At 41.5% G+C, this 21676-nt stretch overlaps 2 protein-coding genes across 3 annotated transcripts; one reads left to right on the top strand and one right to left on the bottom strand.

Annotated features, from left to right (window-relative positions):
• Window positions 1-83: 83 nt before the first annotated feature.
• Window positions 84-7389, bottom strand: htatsf1 (HIV-1 Tat specific factor 1). Of its 2 annotated transcripts, none has more exons than XM_073479064.1 (10): window positions 6973-7389; window positions 5256-5420; window positions 3945-4185; window positions 3172-3219; window positions 2908-3062; window positions 2336-2499; window positions 2064-2160; window positions 1901-1990; window positions 1666-1803; window positions 84-1177 (listed from the first exon to the last, which is right to left on the bottom strand). In XM_073479064.1, exons 2-10 carry the CDS (start codon window positions 5418-5420, stop codon window positions 920-922), a joined length of 1356 nt encoding a protein of 451 aa, XP_073335165.1. In that variant the 5' UTR covers window positions 6973-7389; the 3' UTR covers window positions 84-919. The 2 variants fall into 2 exon arrangements, with proteins under 2 accessions (XP_073335165.1, XP_073335164.1); XM_073479063.1 differs by lacking the exon at window positions 6973-7389 and adding an exon at window positions 6509-6690.
• LOC141007210 (uncharacterized) lies at window positions 6836-21592 on the top strand. The gene is made up of 7 exons (XM_073479557.1): window positions 6836-7133; window positions 7396-7520; window positions 8172-8374; window positions 15372-15512; window positions 18626-18768; window positions 19545-19756; window positions 20628-21592. Exons 1-7 carry the CDS (start codon window positions 6984-6986, stop codon window positions 20953-20955), a joined length of 1302 nt encoding a protein of 433 aa, XP_073335658.1. The 5' UTR covers window positions 6836-6983; the 3' UTR covers window positions 20956-21592.
• The last annotated feature ends 84 nt before the right edge of the window (window positions 21593-21676 follow it).

Below are 21676 nucleotides of genomic sequence, written 5' to 3'. Positions count from 1 at the left end.
ATGGCAGAGAAAGCTGATTGTCACAAGGGGGAGACAAAAGTTCAATATTGCAGCTTTAAACCACTGTGGAAACAAAAAAGCTGTTCCTTAAATGTGTTGTTTTATTTATCTGTATTCCAACAAGCTTTGCCTGATGTGACGATATATACAAGAACATTTTTTTTAGATTTGTACACGTGTTATGATTTAAATCTAGGTAACTGTATAATAGCAGTTTTAGCATTGTAGCCAACGTTTAACAATGAGCAGTTCTGCTTTAATCATTATGATTTTTCTATGATTTTCTTGAAGATATTTTATGCAAATCTTACAAATATTCTGTGATATGTTTGGGTGCTCAAGAAAGATCTAAAAAAAAAAAAAAAAAAAACCCTGTCTGCAATAAGAGAAACAGCATCATTCCTGTCCAAACATGTAACACAAAGCCATAATGCTACTGGAGATAGAAAATAAACATCAATTCAGCTGCTGTTTTAGTTCAAATTGTTTTTAAAAGCCTCTAATATTCTCCAAGAAGTAAAGAACAAATCAGAGTGAATTGCTGGCATTTAAAATAAAGTCTAATGAGCACCGAAGCTAAACAATCTTGTACAAAATCGAATCCAACTCAGTTTCAATCTCAGTTATCTTTTGTAATTCGTTATTTTAGGGTTATCAGTACAATACTGTAAACAAACTCTTACAAAGCTGTGTATAACCGACAGTCAAGTGCAGGTCTAATTACAACTTAAACCAAAATGATAAAAATAGGCTCAACAAAATCATATTTTTATTTCTCTACATTACAAAATAGCTCAAACTGTCCAACTTCTTCCTTCTCCTCGCCTGCTCAACACGAAGCTTTGCTGCAGTTCACCTTCACCGAGGACAGTCCTAATTAAGTGGTTGCCATGGGGACCAAAGATGTGTATAGAAGTGTCTAGGCTTCCTCGTCGTCACTTCCTGCCAGGCTGCTGTCTGTAGAGTCCGCTTCCGGTTCCAGTTCTTGTGTTTCTGTTTTTGGGTGCTGTTCAGGCTCCGTGGTGCTGGAGGCCTCTGTGGGTTCTGTGGTGGTGGTGCCACCCTCTGCTGGCGTAGCGTCGTTGTTGCTGTTCTTCTGCTGGCTCTGATCGCCTCCCTCCAGGAAAGTAGACCAACCCTTCAGCCGCTCCTCCCGCTCGCGTGTCGTCTCCTCCACCTGCACAAACAGAATTCACGTGAAGAATGCAAAATTTCACCAGATGTAGAGTCGAAGTTAGTCGTCGATCTTACAACAGCTCAAATATAATGTGAAATTTGCAAGAGTGATGACCAACAGGCTCCAGCAGCTTGTTAATATTTTAAAGCTTCTACAAGGCACTTGTACACATTTTTTATTGATTCTGGCCGTGTTTGTGGAAAAAAGCGGTATGAGCACCTCCACCTCCTGAGGTAAAGATCTTGATCTGACCAACGGTTGCATTTGTTTTGAAGGCAAGTGAAAGAAGGACACAATGTATTTTTAATACTTTTTTTCTTTTTCAAACACAGCTGTTTGCAGGAGGCTAAGCCAATGCTTCTGCCCCATCTCAGTGTTTATTCATGGAAACTAGCAAAACGTGTGGCTAAAAGGAATTTCCTTTTAATGTTAGCTTGGCTGTGCATTCCCACAACATTTTTGACATTTGTATTTTGCATTTTGTGTACCTGATAGTCTGTCGTTCCATCCCAAAGCTGAGCAGTCAGCTGCCTCCCTCCAAACCAGCGGCCATTGAATGACTGAATGCAAGCATCGGCTTCCTCAGGCTCCTTAAATGCGATTGATGCCACGCCGTCTGGGTGTCTCTGCAGCACAAACACAATCACATACCGACACTTTATTGATGCTACCAACATCAAACTATTCTACTATGACTTTGAAACACGAATAACTAAAACTCACATCAAAGAGGATGACCTTCTTGACGACGCCAAACTTCTCACATTCAGTCCGCAAATCCTCACGATACTCATTCAGCACCAGTGGGTCCTCCTACGAAGAGACTACAGAGATTAATACCCTCAATAGACAGTCTCTATGTGCGCATGTACGTTTCTCTCCACACCTCAAAGTCACTGGGGTGAAACATGTTCCTAATGATGACGACTTTTTCATGCCTCTTCCTCACTTCTCCTTTCTTCTCTGGCCTCCAGTCCAACTGTCTACACAAACACAGACAAACAGGCACAGTCAGTAAGAACCTATCTGATGTGATAAAAATAAACAAATGCTCAATTATTCGTCTTCTCTTAATCCTCTGCAGCACTTTGAGTAGTCCCTGCATGCAGAGTGGGATTTGCGGGAGGTTAAATAAAAAGGACAGGAGGTAGAGTTTACTTCTGTTGCTGCTGCATCCTCTTCCTGTAATCTTTGTTCTTCTTCTTCTTCTTGCTGGCGTCGTACTGGCCCTTTAGTTCAAACCGGGCTGCTTCCACATGGAGTCTGTAACCTCTGACCTCTGATTCGTCAATCAGACGCAAAGCCAGTGCCACAGACTCCTTCTGCAGAGAATCACAAACACACACACTTGTGTTACGATTTTGACTGATGCTTTAAAGTTTACACAGTTATGTTGTCTCTTTGAGAGTGAGAACACTTTGTTTTCATGTTGCCAAACAAGAGAAAACTGTCTGGGCTACTGCAGAAACTTGGCGATGTAACATGGCGGACTCTGTGGAAGAGGACTCACTCCCTCTATAGATATAAAAGGCTCATTCTAAGTTAACAAAACACAATGATTCTTATTTTCAGATGATTTTACACTAATGAAAGCATAATTCTAAATATATTACATTTTTACCCCCAGATCCCCCTTAAATCCAACAATTTTTACATGATGCGGACTATCATTGACACAGGAACATGGAAACAATATATTAAGCTTTACGCAAGAAGAAGGACAGACTAACCTTGAGATAGCAGCAGAGGCCATCTCCCTTCAGATTCCCCTCTTTGTCCTTGTAAAGTTTGACCTTGTACTCTTCAGTCATGGGGTCCCGCATCACAATGCCACACTTGGACATCAACTCAGCAAACTCCTCAGCGCTGATGTCAGGAGGCAGGCCTGAGGGAAGGTGACCAGGCAAGACACATGAGAGAGTGAGAGTGAGGTAGGATAAACAGAGTCACAGCTGTTTACTTAACAATGACAAAAAATTTTTAGCAATACTAACCTGATACATAGACGTTTGTGTTTTTATTGTCATCAATATCGAACCATCCTGCAGGAACAAAAAAGATTTTATCAAGCATGTGGCGGTACTGGCAGTAAAATACTTACGGCCAGCCCAACCTACATAAAAATATAAAGAAAAACATGAAAATCTAAGGGGGAAAACCCAATGTCCGCTACTTGGACAATAAATCAATAAACAAATGCCTCTTCCGGGTATAATAAACAAATGTGCTCCTACAAGCCCCAGGGAAATAAAATGTCAAACTGAAGGTGTATAGGGGCTTGGGTTTCAAGGGGTTCCTGAATAAACCTAGTTTCCTCACTAGAGTGATGTGGGCAGCCAAGAAAACAGAAAAGGGCCTAAACAGACCAGAGCTTCTGGCAATCTAAGGGGAATGAGGTGCTCAATGGGGCAGGGACAGATTCAGACTGAGGGTGAGAGCCACCTGTGTGCCATTCCCCACTGCTTTTAAGCCTTCACAAAAAGGGTGTCATCACACCATGATTGGCTGGGAGGGAAATGCCCCAAGCTGCTTCCACTCCTCAATCAGGAGTCAGTCGCCCCACCCTGTGCACAGGTGATCTGAATCCCCTGTAATTAGGCTTGAGGGACTTTGGAAAATCAGCCCAAAACAAAGAAAGACAGCAAGTCTCAAACAATGAAATTGCTGCAAGCACTTGTTAAACATAATCACTACTGTAGATAGGGAGAAAATAAAATTAAATAACAATTATTGTATCTCTCCTCTCTGGTTGCAGACGTCTCTTTACCTTGCTCTGCTTTCCTCTTCTCCCCTTTCTGCTTGGCTTCTTTTGCTGAGGTCTCATGCTGGTCTGGGTTTAGGTTTGGGTTCTGGGTGGCATCTCCTGGCTTCTCCTTTTCTGAAGGCTTGCTGTCTGGTTTTGAGGCTGCTGGTTCGGTGCTGCTCACTGCAGCGTTGTTCGCATCTGGGTCTCCATCCTGAGTGAAGCCATAGTTGGCCTGGTAGGCTGCAATGAAGTCCTCTGTTATCTAGAGAAACGAAGCAAACTACTTAACATAAACAAAGAAAGTGACTGTGACCAATTTTGCCCCAACTCATAAAAGTTCAAATAGAGTTAACAGAAAGAGTGTCTTTACATACAAAAAACAGAAGTGTGCAATCCAGTTTCAGTGACATCTGTATTTAGTGCTGTCACCCATAATGCATTTTAGTGTGTGTTGTAGTCAGTGGCAAAGAAGGACACATCCAGACTGGATAAACTGATCAGGCGGGCCAGCTCTGTGGTCGGCATGAAGCTCGACCCTCTGGTGACGGTGGCAGAGAGGAGGACACTGGAAAAACTGCTGGATATTATAGACAATACCAGCCACCCTCTGCACACCGTCATCAGTGACCAGCGGAGCCTGTTCAGTGAAAGACTGCTCCTTCCCAAGTGTAGGACCAACAGACTTAAGAACTCCTTTGTCCCTCATGCCATCAGGCTGTACAACTCCTCACTTGGGGGGAGGAGGAAATAGGAGGAAACAAATAACCGGCAATACTGCAATACTGTGATTTCACTGTGCAACAACTTATTTATCTATTTATCTATTTATTCACATACATACCTGGACACTCTCACTTTCGTGCAATAATTTCTGTACAATAACAAATATACAGTCCTACATTCACATTTATTTTATTTTATTTTATTTATCCTATTTTATTTTAATCTATTTTTATTGTATTCTATTGTATTTTGTTCTATTCCTATCTTTATTTTCTATTTTTGCTAAGAGTCTATTTTCTCGTGAACTGTATGCTGCTGGAAATTCAATTTCCCTGAGGGAGTCATCCCAACGGGATCAATAAAGTGAAGTCTAAGTCTAAGTCTAAGTCTAAGTCTAAATTCAAGCAGGTATGATGGAGACTGAGTGTTTAAGTTAACACTACTTTGTACATTTCAAAGTCAACTAAACTGGCAAAGAGTAGGGCTTTACATGAGCAGTGTTGACAAAACAAGGCCACAAACATTTAAACCAAGCATCTAATACGTGTCACAGATAAATATTAGCAAGAAAGATCTGATGTAGACGAATAAAAGCTGAGAAGGTCATACTTTAGGGAACCAGGCCTTCTTTTCAGGGTCCCAATCATACACAGTCCCGTCCTCTGGGTCAGTGTAGGTGTTGGGGTCGGAGCCATCCTCATTTCTCCGGCCGTAGAGCTCCTGCATCCGCAGCTGCTCCATAAACTCTTTGTTTGAATCTGGTCCTCCACTCATCTGCAACAAGAACGTGAAATGTCAAATTACGCAGGTCAGCAAGCCATCACTTTTCAGCATGTACACAGGCGCTGTATTCTGCTTGAATGTGGCAAGTCTTTAACACTGAAGTAGAGTTGATTAGGGGTATCGGGCCGATATTCAGCATTTTTCAGATTATCGTTATCAGTGATTTTTCTCTCAGATTGCAGATAAAATAAACTAATTTAAAAATGTGCTACTTTTGCTCTGATGCAGCATCCTTTCACACAATGTTCCATCTACTCTGATTGGTAACGCATCACAATTAATAGTCTATAAACAATAAAATAATATGGATCTGCACAGTAATGAGTAACTCAATTTATCAAATAAATACAGTTGAGAGGAAGTATAAAGAAGCAGAAAATTGTACTTTGGAACATTACTTGAGTAAATTATATTTAGGATTATTTCATCACTGGATTTTAATTTTTACAGCAAATGAATAAAGGTCTCAAATATTGATTTCTAATAATCAGTATCAATATCAGCTCTGAAAAAGCCATATCGGTCAACCCCTAATGTTGATTTTATATCCTGCTTTGACATCTCCTATTTAAGTTATAAGTTACATTATGAAGCTGTCTTAGTCTTGCAAATATTTAGGATTACTTCGTTACTATCCACGTTTAACAATACGGAAACGCGTGTCACTGCCCTAGTTGGGCCAGTGCTGTAAAAACAAACAATAAACAACTCTGCTTAGCCTGTAAAATGTTTAATTTGTGTGGTTCACTGCGCACAACAAAGCACTTCTGCAAACAAGACATTAGCCGACCAGTTATATCTTGGTACTAACACAGTCTCTGCCCTCGTGAAGAGTGTCAGCCAGTTGCTTTCATTCATCACACTGTGGTTCTCGATAACTGACAGCTTGACTCAATGTTAGCAGGTTTGAACATATTAAGATCTGCTGCCCGTGTTTACACGACGACAGGTAAATTCACTAATGCACACAATAACATTTGATGGTCTGTGTGTGTATATATACTGTATGTTTACGCTTGAGAGTGTGAGTACTGCTCATACATTAGTTCGTGTTAGCCAACAAAGCTAGCTAGCGTTACCTTTTACAACGACAGTCCAGGCAAACTCAAAACTGGTAGACAGGTAAGAATGTTAACAAAAAAGACTCTCTCCGTCTACTAATCCAACCCCAGAACACACCAGGCCGCCGTGTCTTAATATTTTTGTTAGTGTTTTAAATGAAATTTACTCTAAAGCCACCGTTAATCACGGTGCACTAACGTTTACTACCAGTCCGCGACGACACTTGAATGAACTACTTCCTGTGTCAATTTCCGAATGCGCATGCGTGGTAACTGGGAATGGAGCGCTGGGTTTGTATTGCAGCTTTCGCCGTGGCGTCTGCCAGGGTGCGGCTACACGCTATACCGACACGAACGATCACTCCGCCCGCCAGTTTCTTAAAGACAGAACAAGTCGACCGCATGTCTTGTAGGAAAACAAGCGCCGACAGCTCAGCTAGCTAGGTCTCGATGAAGCTAACAGGTAAATAGCAAATATTTACCTCGGTTTGGCATGGCGGAGGGCAGCGGTAACGTTAACGTCGGCCCGGCCACCCTTCCTCCCGGAGACCCGCAGCTTATCGCTATGATTGTGGAGCATCTGAAGAACCGGGGGCTTTTTGACGAGTTCCGTCGGGACTGTCTAGCCGATGTTGATACGAAGGTAACTCAGCTAATGCTAACTTGGCTACTTGTATAGTGTACTTTAGCAAACCAGACCCAAAGCTAATGTTAGCCCGTCTTCTAATTCTTCTTCTAATTGGCATTTTTTTAGTAATTGTTAACCCGTTGCCAATTTAATAATAATAATAAATAAATTCACTTGTAGGCTATTTTAGTTGTTGCCTCATGATACCTTCCATGTACAGTAGATTGCGCTTTTTGTTGCATAATGACCGTGTTTACATCGCTGTCATTGCTACCAGCCTGCCTATCAGAACCTGCGACAGAAAGTTGACAACTTCGTCACGTCGCAGCTGAGCACTCAGGACTGGAACCCGTCTATCAACAAGAACCAGATGAGGAACGGACTGAGGCAAAGTGTTGTTCAGTGAGTGCCTTTGACTTACTCCACATCCTGTGTACACTGTGAAGGAATAACGATGGAAAATCTGTATTCGCTTGTTTGGAAAGACAGCCTGTATGCAGTAGTCCACGGAGTAATGTACAGTTCATGTTTTTATAGCAGTCATTTGCTATGGCATATAAAATTGAAATCCAGTCAGAGTGCCACATTGTTCCATTAAAGAGGCTCTCCAGATGTCTAAATACAATTTGAGCACTCAAAGCAACAGATTGAAGAACAAGGATGCTCGAAATTAGGGATTATCATACTAATTATTTGCAGTTAAAGGTCCAGTGTGTAAGACTTCAGGGAATTTAGGAGAATCTATTGACAGAAATGGTATGTAACACTCATAATTGTGTTTTCATTGCTGTAGAATGAGCCTTTTCTATCTTTCGGGGAGCCCACCATGTTGCAGTGCCGTTTTCTACAGTAGCCCAGAACGGACAAACCAGTCAATAGCTCTAGAAATGTTTACTCACATTTTTAGTGGTCACTAAAAGGGAGATTGACACGACTTCAAGTACATCGCTAGATGGCACTCAGTCCTATACAATACATACATGTATGCACATAAACACACATATAAGGCCTGGGGTGATCTCTTTGGGTTGTGTGCTTTCTTTTTTTTTTTAGATCGGGTATGCTGGAGTCTGGTGTGGACAGGATCATCACTCAGGTTGTGGACCCCAAGATGAACCACACTTTCCGACCACACATAGAAACTGCCATCCATGATTTCCTGTCAGGGGAGAGGAGGGAGGAGAACGCCTCGAGTTGTAACTCTGAACAGACAGAACCACAGGAGGCCCCGTCTGTGTCTGGGCCCAAAACCCCCTGAGGTTTGTTTAAAAACTGAAGTACTGTTTAAAGTCAACGGTTTAGGAATACATTAAAGAAATCTTTGTTTTCACTCCCTCTGCAGATACACCTGCTGGTACTTGCTGGTCTTCACATAATGTTGTATGACTGTGTTAGCCTTGTGAAAGGTGCAGCATCAGACAAGAGGAGGAGAGAGAAGAAGAAGAAGAGGAGGAGGAGGGGACAAGGTTATTTCCTGATAACTCTGTTTAACAGACTAGGCTCAGGAGTTTCTGGAATCAAATGTTCAGCATGAGATGTTTGTCACCGCCCGTCTGTGCTGCACGAGGCTACTACTGGTGATTGGACAATGCAAAGTGGTGGACTGTCACTGCGCCGCACAGCTCTGCCTTTAAGAAGAACATGGCACAAACCTGGATTATTGTTTTTGAATTTTTTGTTTTTAATGTGTGATTTCAGACAGATTTTTGTCTGTCTGATGTTGAGCATATTGTGTAGTGCAGAATTCTCACTCAGACTGTTGTGTGTACAGAAATTTTCTTCTAACAATATGTTAAACTTGCAAACCCTGTCTTCAGTGATTCAAAAGGCTGCTTGATTTCAAGTTGGAGGATTAGAGGAAGAAGATCTTGCAGTTTTCATAGACTCACACAACGTATGAAAAGTGTTTCTGCCACATCCTGGGAACTCTCCAATCAATTGAATTTTTGAAAAACCTGTATGTAAAAATATTTTGTTTAATACTTAGAGGTCCTAATTTTTTCATCACAGCAGGTTGAGCTTCTTTTTGGTGCATGAATATGTATGTAGTACTGTTTGAACATCACATCTGCTTTACTAAACACAGTTGAAATCACGATCCTCTTCTTTTTCTTGTTGCACTTAACTTTATCTGTTTCCTGTGATAAAAACAGACAGTAGAGCACATAGTCACAAAACAGCATCAGCAGGTGGGGTAGTTGTTCTCAGTTAGGTAATGTAAAGGCAGAATTCACCAAAAAAAAGCCCCTAATTTCACCACCTGAAATGATTTTGTGCCGACTGTCTTTCATATACAGATCTAACTGCTTATTAGAGACAGTATAATAACTGTGTTACTGAATAACTTCAAATCACGGCTTGCATTGAGTAATGATGGTGGTGGTGACATATTAGCAGGAGGGAGGAATATTGTGACTGCTTGTGTTAATCCTTTATTGTAAGGTATACCATCAACCATGCAGAGACATGCATAATGTTGTATTTTTTAGCCATAAAAACATTTTTATGCAATGTTCATGCAAAGCCACAAGAAGTCGTCCTGTCTCTGGGGGCCGGTTTGTTTATAATTTCCTTTCAAGATCAAAGGAAAAACTGACCTGTTTGTAGAAAATCCCTGTCACAGTCAAAGCCTCGATAAATCCAGGCTCAATTCACAAACATTCTGAGAATCCTCTCAGAGAGCTCCTAACTTAAAACCAAGCAAGGAGTCTGAGCTTGAGAGTGATTTAGGAAACTTCTTAGAGCAACTGTAAGCAAAGAAAAGGACAGAAAGTTTTATCTTTATAAGGCAGAGTGGTTGAACCTGTTGCAAGGCGTGACACATTCTTTTAGAAGCTGTGATTGGTTGATTTTGTTTAAAAATGGCGGAAATGATCAGAGAATGGACAGTGAAATCGATAGGCGTAATCCTAGTTTTTATTCTCTATTAAGACATAGTGTAATATACATATTTTATGTAATGAATATCTCTGTTGAATAACTTGTAAAACATACTCTAAAGAAGCCCAAAAAAGTTTGAAAACACAGGCCAACTTGTGTAGTGGCCTATTGACAAAGCTGATAGCTGTTTGCTCACATGTATTTACCATGCAGGTAATTAAAGGAGTCCTACTCTATCTATATCTAGTCTATTTAATACTACCGCTTAAACATCACCTTAGGTGCTCTCTCAGGGCTAAGACGCTTTATGAATATCTTTTTTCTTTACAAAGATCTAGTCTTAACTTTAAGAAAAAAATCTTAGAAATATCATAATTCTAAGAAGTTTCTCATAATACTTGTACTACTAGTACTTTCTTAGCACTAGGATGCTTAATCAATACGGCCCTAGTACGTGCAGTTATTAGTGCTTGTGTGTGTCACCACAGGTTGCGTAACTTCATTGATTTAAGTACTTGTTTTGGCAGGAGACTGATGAACATGTTATGTGTGTCAGAGTGTGTCTGTAAATCTGTTGCTCTTTGTTCGTCTGTGTGTTTGTACTATGCGTAGGCATGATGTCAAGTATTGCGCTGCACAAATTGAATTGATTATTTTAATAATCCTTAGTGCACTTTTAAACATCAATTAATAAAATATCACATTTTTTAAATCTTTCAAGAAAAAATGTTTATGTAGCTCAGTGCAAAAACATGCAAAGACATTAATTATTAACGGATTAATTAATTTGCAAAAACTTTTACATGTCTGTTTTCATTGTTCAGTGAGATATCTTTTAAATGCAATTCTTACAACCGTTTACTGTATCAGTTCAGATAAATCACACACACAAAAAATTCTTACCTACATCTGGATAATCTGTACACTTCACCTTGAACTCTCTTACTGAGGAAATAAAGCTAAAACGATGCTGGAGGCAAATATACCTCAACGCATGAAACAAACTATCTGCGTGAGCTGTGTGTGAACTGACCATACGCAAAACCTGCAATGTGGACCTTGAAGTGCATTAAGTTAAACATAGTGTAGTGAACTGAACTGGTCAGGGTTTATAAACCCAAAGGTTATGCTAATGCTTCCTCCTCAGATCAATAATCACACAGCAGATACTTGTGAATTTGATCTATACTCACACAGACGCTCTCACAGAGGCAGACATGTTTACAACATGGTCATGTGAGAGACAGAGTACAAGAGGGTCCTGCATGTGCACTATTTGCACAGTGGTGTCTGTGTATTGGTGTGCCATTTTGGACGTGTGTATAAGTCTGTGTGTGTATGTGTGTGTGTTCGATGTCGGGGTGAAGGGTCATTGTGTGGGTGGTCATCGGGTCTTGTGTGAGGGAAGCTGTGGGATGTTGTTTTGAAGCAGGACGAGACAGAACGAGCGGGAAAGGTTGGAAAAAGTCCAAACATTAGCCCCTGTAAGAGTGTGTCTTCCCCAACTGGGCCCCAGTATGGACACACACGTAAACACATCCTGTCTTTCTACCTTGACCTCTCACCACAACACACACACACACACACACACAAATACACACTCACTCTTGTCTCAACCACATTCAGTGAAGGCCTCTTGGATGCAGAGTAGATAATCCAAAGGAGGGAGGCGAGCAAGGAGGGAGAGGTTTGAGGTATTTGTTTGACCTGTGTGGAGACACTGATGTTATGGTGTCACATGAGTGTAGACGGCGGTCCCTTTGTGAATGTCCAGGGTCAGAGGTCATGGCCGTCAGGAGGCAAAAAATACGACCACAACAACTAGGCTGCGAGATGTGAATGTATCGTAATGACAAAAACAAAGCTGAACTCACCTTGGTGACCTCTGATATCAAAGTACTCAAAGTACAAAGTAGTTAGTTATTTTTGGTTTCCCATCCTCTGCAATTGTAAACAAAAACATTTACTTACCTGTCTTTGCATCTACTGTAGCCATGATAGGTTTAACTGCTGTTTATCCGTCAGAGATTTTTGCTTTTGCCCCAGTACAATGGAGGTGAATTTGGGTGAACCAAGCCTTTAGATAAAAGATGAGAGATTAGGTGTTTCTCATGGCAGTAACATGTTTTTAAAAGATGATGACCAGACATTAGGTTGCAGTCATTTTATTAAGTAGGCTTGTGTAGAGGATATGTTTTATTAGTGGCATTAAATATATAGTAATGTTTTGCAGAGCATTTATATAAGTGATTAATAAGAATAAATATGGGTTAGGTTAGCTTGTGAAAGATCCCGTTGGCAGTTTTCTCTTCGGTTATAGTACCTCGCAGCAGCTGTTTGAACACACTGTTTCCACAAATTTCACCAATTACACCAATTTATTTTAAAGAATACAACCTTTTGATGCTACCCATTTGAAAATGTACAAATCCAGTAAACAGTAAGTAATAATGGTTACTTCTTTGGAGAAATTAGTGGAAAAAGTCACCAGACTCCCTTTAAAAATGCTCAATTTTGAGTCTAGTTGCGCTGGGAGAAGCTGTATAAACCTTGAGAAATGCTGTGTACAACAACATCTTAACTATTCAGGCCTTCTTGTTCATTCGGCAAATGTTATACATGGAGATATTTCTTTGTTTGTGTAAAATTATTTGACGCCTACTACTGGGAAGTGAGAACTGGTCACTCGACATGACGGGCTCTCTCTCTCTCTCAGAACACACCGTTCCAGCTATTATCCTATTTGTCTATCTCCACCCTGACGTTAGGGTTCAGGTTAGTTGTTTTAGAGACCCCCACAAAACTCAGATTACAACTCGAACCCTGACTGTTGTTCATATATATTAATAAAAATGCATGGCTTCCTCACTTTCTATTATGCCACCCAGTAAGCAGGTATAAGTGGTTAATAAATGTATTTTGTTCCATATCTGTCTCAATTCCCTCAGCCATTTTTACTCTAAGGATGGCAATGCTGGTTGCTCAGTCCACCCCCGTGAATATTTTTATATATATCGCCTCCTCTGTCGCCCTAAGTTCCCTATGACAGATGAGAATCATGATGCAGTGTTATATACAAAATGAGTTGGCCTCCATGAGTTTCTAAAGCTGGGGTTCTCAAATCTTTTCTGGCATGCCCTTCCTGCAAAAGCTAAAAATTGTTCACGACAGTGGGCGGGAAAAAAAAAAGTGCACCAGCTGTATGCGGTGGGGCACCAGTGGACAGAAAGGCACTGGAACAGCACCCGACTGGTCCCTTCATCATGTTTTGTCCACTAGAAGGTCACGACAGATGGCACTTTATCATGTTTTATCTGCCATAGGGGCATCCAAGAGGACACTTTCACTGTGTTGGGGGCACTGTTCAAGTGCCCCATCCCACATTTTTTTTATCAATCAGTAACATGATATATAGGGGAAGCAACCAATAAAAAAAGGTGCTATTTGAATTTTAGTGGCATAAAAGTCTGCATAATAGCATCAGCAAACTCTCATTTGTTTATTTTCCCAACAAAAATCATCTTCATTCAATTTAGGCTGTGTTCAGACTGCCCGTCCCAATCTGTCTTTTGGCAGATTGATTTTAGGAAGTCTATCGGATGTGTATTGGATTTCAAAGCGCGACACAAAACAGTGACGTCAACTCCAGAGAGACAGAAGTGCATCAGAACGGCTGAGCAGAATCCCGGCTGCAACAATCAGAGCAGTTTGGAAAACAACGCAGAGAACAGCAGTCTGTGAGGTCACAGAAATAAAGTATCTGCTCTGCGACTTGTCTGGTGATTGTTTTGAGAGCGGGATGATTGATCATGATTTCCTGTTGGAAGGCCGCGTCACCAGCGTATGGAGTTACTGACCAAACAGGTTACATTAAAACCTGGACACAGCCTTGGAGATGGAGCCCCGTTCATTCCTTGGAAAGCTGCTCAGTGGCGCTTTGAAGCCTCAACTTCCTGGCGATCAAAACACCTGGATCTTCCGTGTTGTGGGGCCCACAGAGCGTGCGCACTAGAGACTTCCACTGGCTGAGCCGGCTAATGTCCGGTGTAGCGGCCGGCTACCTTGAATGGGGATAAAACAATTTAATGATGCCGCTCTTTTAGACTTTCCAAATTTTATTGGACTTAATGGCTCAAATTCTGAATGTGAAACGAGTCATTTCGCGGGGATGGTGACGCTCAAAAAAATGTATACACCGTTTAAGAGACACTTCTTTCACAATGTAAGCTTATGAGGAAAAGTATTTTTGGGCTTCAGTGCTTCAGGTACCGATGTAATTACATGGCTTGGCCACTACGAAAGTTGGCTTCAGAGCCTGGTTGGCGATGTCTGGAAACAAAAATCCAATCTGATCACTTGGGAATTAAAGCACGGACACTCTTTCAGTCTTTCAGATCTGATTCAAGAAACGAGTCGGATTTGCCTGCTGTCTGAACAAAGCCTTACTTTCTCTCCGTATCTTTCCCCTCATCATCCACGCCCCACAAGGTTAAGTAGTTCCTTGTGTGTTTTTGTTACAGAGGTGTAATTGTTATACTTTAATTCTGAGTCACAACATTAAACAATTTTGAGTTTTACCATAAATGCATGGTGACTTTCTGCATGTTGGTGCCCTAAAACACTTTAGGCTTTCTATATATTTGTTTATATACACACGTGAGACAGACACGACGTGAAAAATGTCCTTTTACAGAATTGTAGCAGTGTAACAATGTGTAAAACCCGACCCTGTTCACACAGTCTTCCTTCAGTCCTTCAGTCCGGGGGCTTCTGATACGTTCCTCGCTGCACGTCCCCCTGCCAAGAAAGCAGCTGCTAACACTCAAACACACACACACACACACACTCTCTCTCTCTCACACACGCACACACACACGGCTGGCTGGTGGGTTAATTGAGTGTGGATGTCTTGAGTGGTTGACCTTCATGTACCCCGCAGACTCCAGAGGAACAGGAAGACCTTATAAGAGCATTTTCACTTCATGAATGTGGGATTTAATTGTCGCTCCTGTCTCATTCAACCTGTCCTTACTCAAACACGACACACACACACACACACACACACGCACACCCATTGCTACTGTTGGTCCTCTCTTCCTCTCATCAATGATAAACTTTTGGCTCCAGTGTGGTGAGCGCTCACGGGGCTGCGCTCTGATTGGTGGAGACACAAACTCAGGCCGTCGTGAACGCGCGGCTCACATGCAGCTTTATATATTTCAGCCTTCATGCCGCGGTCATCCCGTGTGGTGGAGACTCCTCTGCAAAGCTGCTCCCCTGCTGCTCCAACCTACAACACAAACAAGTCAGAAGGGAAAAAAAAAAAAAAAACAACCAAAAAAAAACAAAACATAAAGCGTCGATTAGTCTGAAACATGCCAGAGAACTTGTCCGCCGTGTTTCTGGTGGGTTTTCTGCTCCTGGCCTGTCAACAGGTGCTGACCACGGATCCACATGATGTCCAGGAGAAACAAGTGAGCCAGGCTAAAAGACGCCTCTCTCTGCAGAGCACAGGTGAGCTCTTAATGGATGGCACGCTGCAGCCAGACATGTACAGTTTTCACCCCTGCTTCTCGAGGCTCTGGTGTAGTTTTGATCAGTAACTGGTCCTTTAATTGTTAGAGAAGAGTTGATTTGAAGAAAAACTTTTCACGAGCAATAAAAAGTGTGTGAAGCTTCTGTCTTTTTAGTGCATTAACCCAAAATACATCTTTCTGCCTCCTTCACGTCCAGCTTGATTTATACGTGTGGTCTTTGGAAATCATAATATCTTTAATATTACCCTGTAACAAGTAATATAATCAATACGTGCGTCTGCATTGAAGTTGTCCTTTATTGCAACGTTACAATCATTTACATTCAGTGCAGTTTAAGCTATGTACAGTAAGTGTCCCGGGCTGAGCAGTGCAGCTCAGCACAGGGCGCCTCTCCTCTGGCTCTCCTGCCCTGCTGGTGGCTGTAATTCAATGCGCAGCTCCGGAGGCTCGATCCCATCCAAGCACATTCCCTCCGTACCTCCGGCCCGGAGCTGACCTGCAGGCTGCACAACATCAACAGCACAGATAGTAGGGCTGCAAGGAAAAATTAATATGACATGCTGGTTAAAGGGGCAATTTATAAGATATGGACAGAAGTTTAAAACATTCAAAAAAATTAATAAACTGATATTATCAACAACAATGCTGATGCCAATGTGTACTCAGGGTCACTTTCCGGTGGACCCCATGGGACCCTATTTCAGAAAAACTCTGTATGGTAGTGAATGGAGAGGGGCAAATACATTTTTGATCCTGTTTGAATTGTGCCTTGAACTACACATATGATGTTTGTCAAATTAAAAGATAATTTTCCAAGTGAATAAAGTCGTAGTTTGTCCTAATTTAAGTAAAATATCATCTAGTTTTGTGCGAAACCGCTCAGTGAACTACATCGTCTCACTAAACAAGCGTCAACAACACCAACGTGGCCGCCAACTCGGCTCAGAAAAGGTACTAAAAGAGATGAAAATCACAATACTTTCCATATTGACAACTGCAGTTATGTGAAAAGATACTTTGTCATTTCTGTGAGCTGCTAAAATACAGGAGCAGCTCTACAATGTTTAAGTTACAGGTTTTGGTGACCGTTCGACGAGACAGCGTCACTAAAGCGACCGTTGGCTGTGTAGTCTTTATGATTACGTATTTTCTGAAGTTGAATAATGATCTTTTAAAGTGACAAACATCATATGTTCATATCATAACATCATACTCATTATCATACAAAGTTATAACGAAATAAGGTCCCATGGAGCAAACTAATTGACTTTGAGACGAGCAAAAAATGCTAACTGATTTCCGTGTTTTAGGACTAAAGACTACACCACTCTATTGCACCTTTAAAGTCAAAGAGTTGTATGTATTGTGTGCAGAGATCTCTATCTACTGAAGTTTGCATGCTAACCAGCTAACGTTGCTATCCAGTCTATAATACCACATTGTACCTCAAGACCTCAAGTCTGCTAGTCCCCTGTAGTTTCAACTACAGAATGTCAAGAAATGAAATACTCTTACTTCTATTTTCCTTTCTAAACAGAAAAAATACAATAGTACACCTTCTGAATTTAAGTTCCTCTCCTTTACAGAACTAAGACAAGCTTATCATTATCTCATCGTAAAATACACTTTATTCAAACCAGACATAAACTAAAAGAAACTGAATAAAAACAGTCCTGGTTTGTCTTTTCACAATCACCTCTGGTCCAGTCAATGTAAATCCCCAATTCAAAGAGTAAGATGTGAAAATATTACAGTTCTACACGCTGTTTTTATGCTGCTGATGTCCAACTCTCTCTCCTGTCCTTGCCTTCTCGTCCCTGAAGTCGTAGTCCTGGTCAGAGCTGCTGTAAATCGCCTCCATACTTTATCCCCCCTCATTGTACTGGCGTCGGTCCCTGAGGCTGTGTTCAGTCCCTGTCTGGTGTCCAGTCATGTTTAGTGGGAAGCAGCTGAGCTCCATTGACCTTTGTGACTCTCCCGTCATCCCAGGTTGCAGGCAGGCAGACTCCCGTCAGCTAATAGGGCCACTTAGCTCCATAGCTAACTCAAATCTGGATACAGCGTCAAAGGCAGAGCTCCATTTATTCCTCTGAAAGCTGCTCAGTGGTGCATGAAGCCAAAAAAGTTTTAATTTCTTGAGTGTAAAATCCACGGGTTTGCGGCATACCTTCCGCATTGTGTGGCCCATAGAGCGTGAGCATTAGAGACTTCCACCAGACAAGTGGCTAATTTTGGGTTTAGTTCTCCACTAACTTGACGGGAATAAAACAATGTAACGCCGCTGCTCTTCTAGGCTTTTCAAATGTTGTCAAAATGAATCTCTCAAATTCTGATAGTGGAATGACTCATTTCACGGAGGTTTTGACAATGTAAGCTTAGCGGAAAAGGGCTTTTTGGCCCTGTGTGCATCATGTGATGTTGTAATTACACGGTTTGGCTACTGTGTCAAATTGGCTTCAAAGCCCATGCTGTTCCTGGAGGCTAGGGCTAGCTGAGCTACTTGCTAAAGGCAACTAGTCACTACAGCCAAAGATAGCAACAGCAAAGAGCATAGCGAGGAGCAGTAAGCAGTTATGCTGCCCCCTATAGTTGTGGAGCTACCTTCAAATTCTGGCCATTTATTGCAAATTACACCTTTAAAGATTTATTTAAAATGAAGTAATCTCCTCTTATCAAACTGATATGAAAGATTGCTTTCTGCAAAGTGAAAGTATTGTTGTCCATCAGTGATGTTGGACAGTTTCAGCTTGCTCCTCTGGATGATGCTTCAACCAGTCATCCTGCTGTCCACTGTGGTATAGCTTATTAGAGGAATACTTGACATTTTGTGACAACAAAATTTAAATCAACAGGATGGTCTTATACATGAGCACTGAACTCATAACTACCTAACTAACATGACAAGATAATTAACTTTTCTTTCTGTAAAATTTGTGCAATGTAATTACAGGACGTGACAGGAAGTCACTAAGGTCACCCTGACGTATGATGTCACTGTAATGCTTATATTTTCCTCTTCAAGCTACAGGAGAAGACAACAAAGTAGCACATATGATTTCTGTGGCATCACTATCTCTGTGTCTCTCTCAGCTGAGATTCAGAGTTGCCTGGTGAGTTCAGGGGATGTCGGCTGTGGGACGTTTCAGTGTTTCAACAACAACTCCTGTGAAATCCAAGGTCTGCACCACATCTGTCTCACTCTGCTGCACAACGCCGGGCGTTACGACTCACAGGTGAGCAGCTGCACAACAGTCTGACCTTATTTCATACATTCGGACACTCGTTGTTTGCCACTTGGCCTTTTCTGCACTAACAGACGCTGTGTGAAACCCTGTCCAACAGCAGCTAACGCCAGGCTTAGAAAAGACATATGTAGATACCTGTTTTTATTACATTTAATCCCATCAGTCATTACAGTCATTTGTGAGGAATGTTTGTTGTATAAGGAGCAGTGAATAGTTATGCATGGCAGCATGGGTTACAGAACAAACTGAGAGGGGAACTGAAATGAGAGAGGGAACAGCTTGTCTACTTTACTAGAATAGAAGTGCATGGGAGAGTGATGCAGGTCTAATGTGTCTCCAGTACGGACCGGCACATAGAGTTGTAAGTGACAAAAAAAAGACATTTAATTTCAGTTGCAGCTACAGTATGTTAATGACTAGTCTCATGTCTCACTCTAAGAAAATATTGCTTTACTTCCACACTGTAAAAAGATACACATGACCTGTTCTTTCACAACACAAGCATGATCACTATTTTAATCCAGTTTGGTTCCACATTACCTGTTTAATGTAACAAGACTGGTACATTCGCTCTCAAGTCACTGTTTTCGCTTCTTCTTCAGTTAAAAAAATTCTGCATTCATCAAGCTTATTAGGAAATAAAAGTGATTAAAGAGTTGTCTTTGAAAAGTCAAAGCACTAATCTTAGAGGTATATGTTTTTCAACTTCCTCTGTCAGATTTGACATTGTAATCAGAACTGATTCCTCCTGCTCCTCCCCTCAGGGTAAGTCGTTTGTGAAGGATGCGTTGCGGTGCATGGCGCTGGGTCTGCGGCAGCGCTTCAGCTGTGTGAGTCGCCGGTGCTCAGCGGTGAAAGAGTTGGTGTTCTCGCTCCAGAGAGAGTGTTACTCCAAACACCAGCTCTGCCTGGCGCTACGAGACCACATGGACACCATGGGCAACCTGGTCCAGTTCCACCTGATGTTTCCCCCGGGGTGAGAGACACACGTTAACAAGTCTTGATATCAGGAAGCTTATATTATTGGTTATCGGCCGATTATGAAATTAAATAGAGTTGATAATCTGAAGCCAAATTGCTTTAATTAATTTAACAAGCGCAGCATGTACACACTACGCTACAGTAGGTGATATGCACCTTTAAAGTTGGTTTGCGCGCTGCCAATAAATACAAAGAAGGACAGTTTTATAGTTTCAGAGGAATACAATGCCTTTGCAATACTTTTGAAAGAAGAATCAACACAATCCCTTTCTTACAAATGAAAAGTTTAATGAAAGGCATTGTTGAGTGATTTACACTAAGGGGTTTTGATCTGGTAAGACTAGGAGCATAAGGTGGGAGTGAATACATAAAGGAACAATAGGCCAAATGGAAAATGGATGGAAAAGGCAGGTGAAGTTTCTTAGTCCACAAAATATTTCTGGAGCTTTGTAGCAAAGCAGTGTTGCAGCATTCACCAAAACAACTGAATTAGCCCGGGATTTGTTTTAAAACGTAAAAAGTACAACCAAAAACAAAAACATAAAATAGCTCCATGCAGCTCATCTGGTTTAATCGAAGTCACTGGAAGCCCCTAGATCCAAATTGATTTGAAAAGACGTTTAAGAAGAGGAAGAAGCTAAAAGCGTGAGCTGCACCATGTTTGAGGTGGATGCACAAGCTCCACCGTGTGTCAAGGGGGGAAAAAAAAGTCTTTTCAAATCAATTTGGCAATCAATCAGATTAAAGCATGAAAACATTTTCTAGTAGACACGCTAAATAAAAGTATGGACCTGATAATGAGCATAATTTGGGAACTTTTGAATCTGTGTAAGTCATTTTTGCCTTGTTTGTGCGGGTCCCACCAGACCATATGTGGAGCTGATGAACTTCCTGTTGAAGTGTGGAGACGAGGTCAGGTTGTGGGTCGGCCGGCGGCTGCGCGGGCAGTGCGAGCAACACTGGGGGGCGCTGTGTGGCAGCTTCGGCGGCACCTGCTTTCTCAGCCAATCGGACGCTCTGCAGCATACCACCGCCCCATCACCAACCGCACCCTGGCCTATCACTGCTGAAGGGACCCTAGAGCAGCCTACAAAAGCGGATGAACCAGACAACAGGATCGCGCTCAGTAAGATCGACAATGCGACTGAATCTGTTCTCCCCGTATCTGAGAGAACCAATGTTACTGCTTCTTAAACAGACAGGCGAGTGACGCAGAGGTGCAGACAGGGTACACATGCACTTATTACTTTAGTATTAGTAGTAGAATGACTTAAAGTAGTTGTAGTTTGATCACAGTATTTAATGCGGTATTGCTGGTGAAAGCAATGCAACATAACTTATTTAATCTATTGGATATTTGTGCTTTATTAATATTTTTCTTTACGTTTGACTTCGTAAACAGATGAAAACCAGTTATCTACCTCACTTCAATATTACAGTAAACCACAGTGACTGTATCCTTCAGCAGAGGACGTGGACACACGAGTAAACACTACAGGGGATTTGTCTCTAGATCAAGTGCAGCTCAAAGTCAGTATTCTACCTATTTAAGTTTGTTTTTGTATTTATGAGGATAGTTATATGATGCACCGTATAGCTGACATACGAACAAACGTTCTCTTGTAGACAGTCGGGCTGCTGTCTGCAGGAAAGGAAGCACTCTTTGGTTGACATGTTATAAATATGTATTTTTGACGTTCTACTTGAACGATCACATTTCATACAGACCCCAGGTTTCAAGCTATATTTTATAAGTTTTATTTAAATTAATCTAAAAATACATTTGTAAGCATTTTGATTGAAGTTAAATAAACTCCATGATGTCACCGGACAGAGAGGAGTGTGTTCATTGAGTCAGTTCTGTCCAATAAAATAGTTCTTCACAAATTCACAGTGAAGTATCTCTGATGGTGAG

This window comes from Pagrus major, chromosome 13, assembly GCF_040436345.1.
Source record: "Pagrus major chromosome 13, Pma_NU_1.0".
NCBI lineage: Eukaryota > Metazoa > Chordata > Actinopteri > Spariformes > Sparidae > Pagrus > Pagrus major.
This window is presented reverse-complemented; position numbering and strand designations above follow the sequence as displayed.

Excerpts from the sequence above, each read along its gene's own strand:
- htatsf1 (XM_073479064.1), bottom strand. The coding sequence starts at position 5,420 with ATGAGTGGAGGACCAGATTCAAACAAAGAGTTTATGGAGCAGCTGCGG. Across the intron at positions 3,063-3,171 it reads CACAAACGTCTATGTATCAG|GCCTGCCTCCTGACATCAGC; the intron begins GTTAGTATTGCT and ends ACCTTCCCTCAG. Across the intron at positions 1,991-2,063 it reads TTCACCCCAGTGACTTTGAG|GAGGACCCACTGGTGCTGAA; the intron begins GTGTGGAGAGAA and ends GTCTCTTCGTAG.
- LOC141007210 (XM_073479557.1), top strand. The coding sequence starts at position 6,984 with ATGGCGGAGGGCAGCGGTAACGTTAACGTCGGCCCGGCCACCCTTCCT. Across the intron at positions 7,521-8,171 it reads CTGAGGCAAAGTGTTGTTCA|ATCGGGTATGCTGGAGTCTG; the intron begins GTGAGTGCCTTT and ends TTTTTTTTTTAG. Across the intron at positions 15,513-18,625 it reads CCTCTCTCTGCAGAGCACAG|CTGAGATTCAGAGTTGCCTG; the intron begins GTGAGCTCTTAA and ends TGTCTCTCTCAG.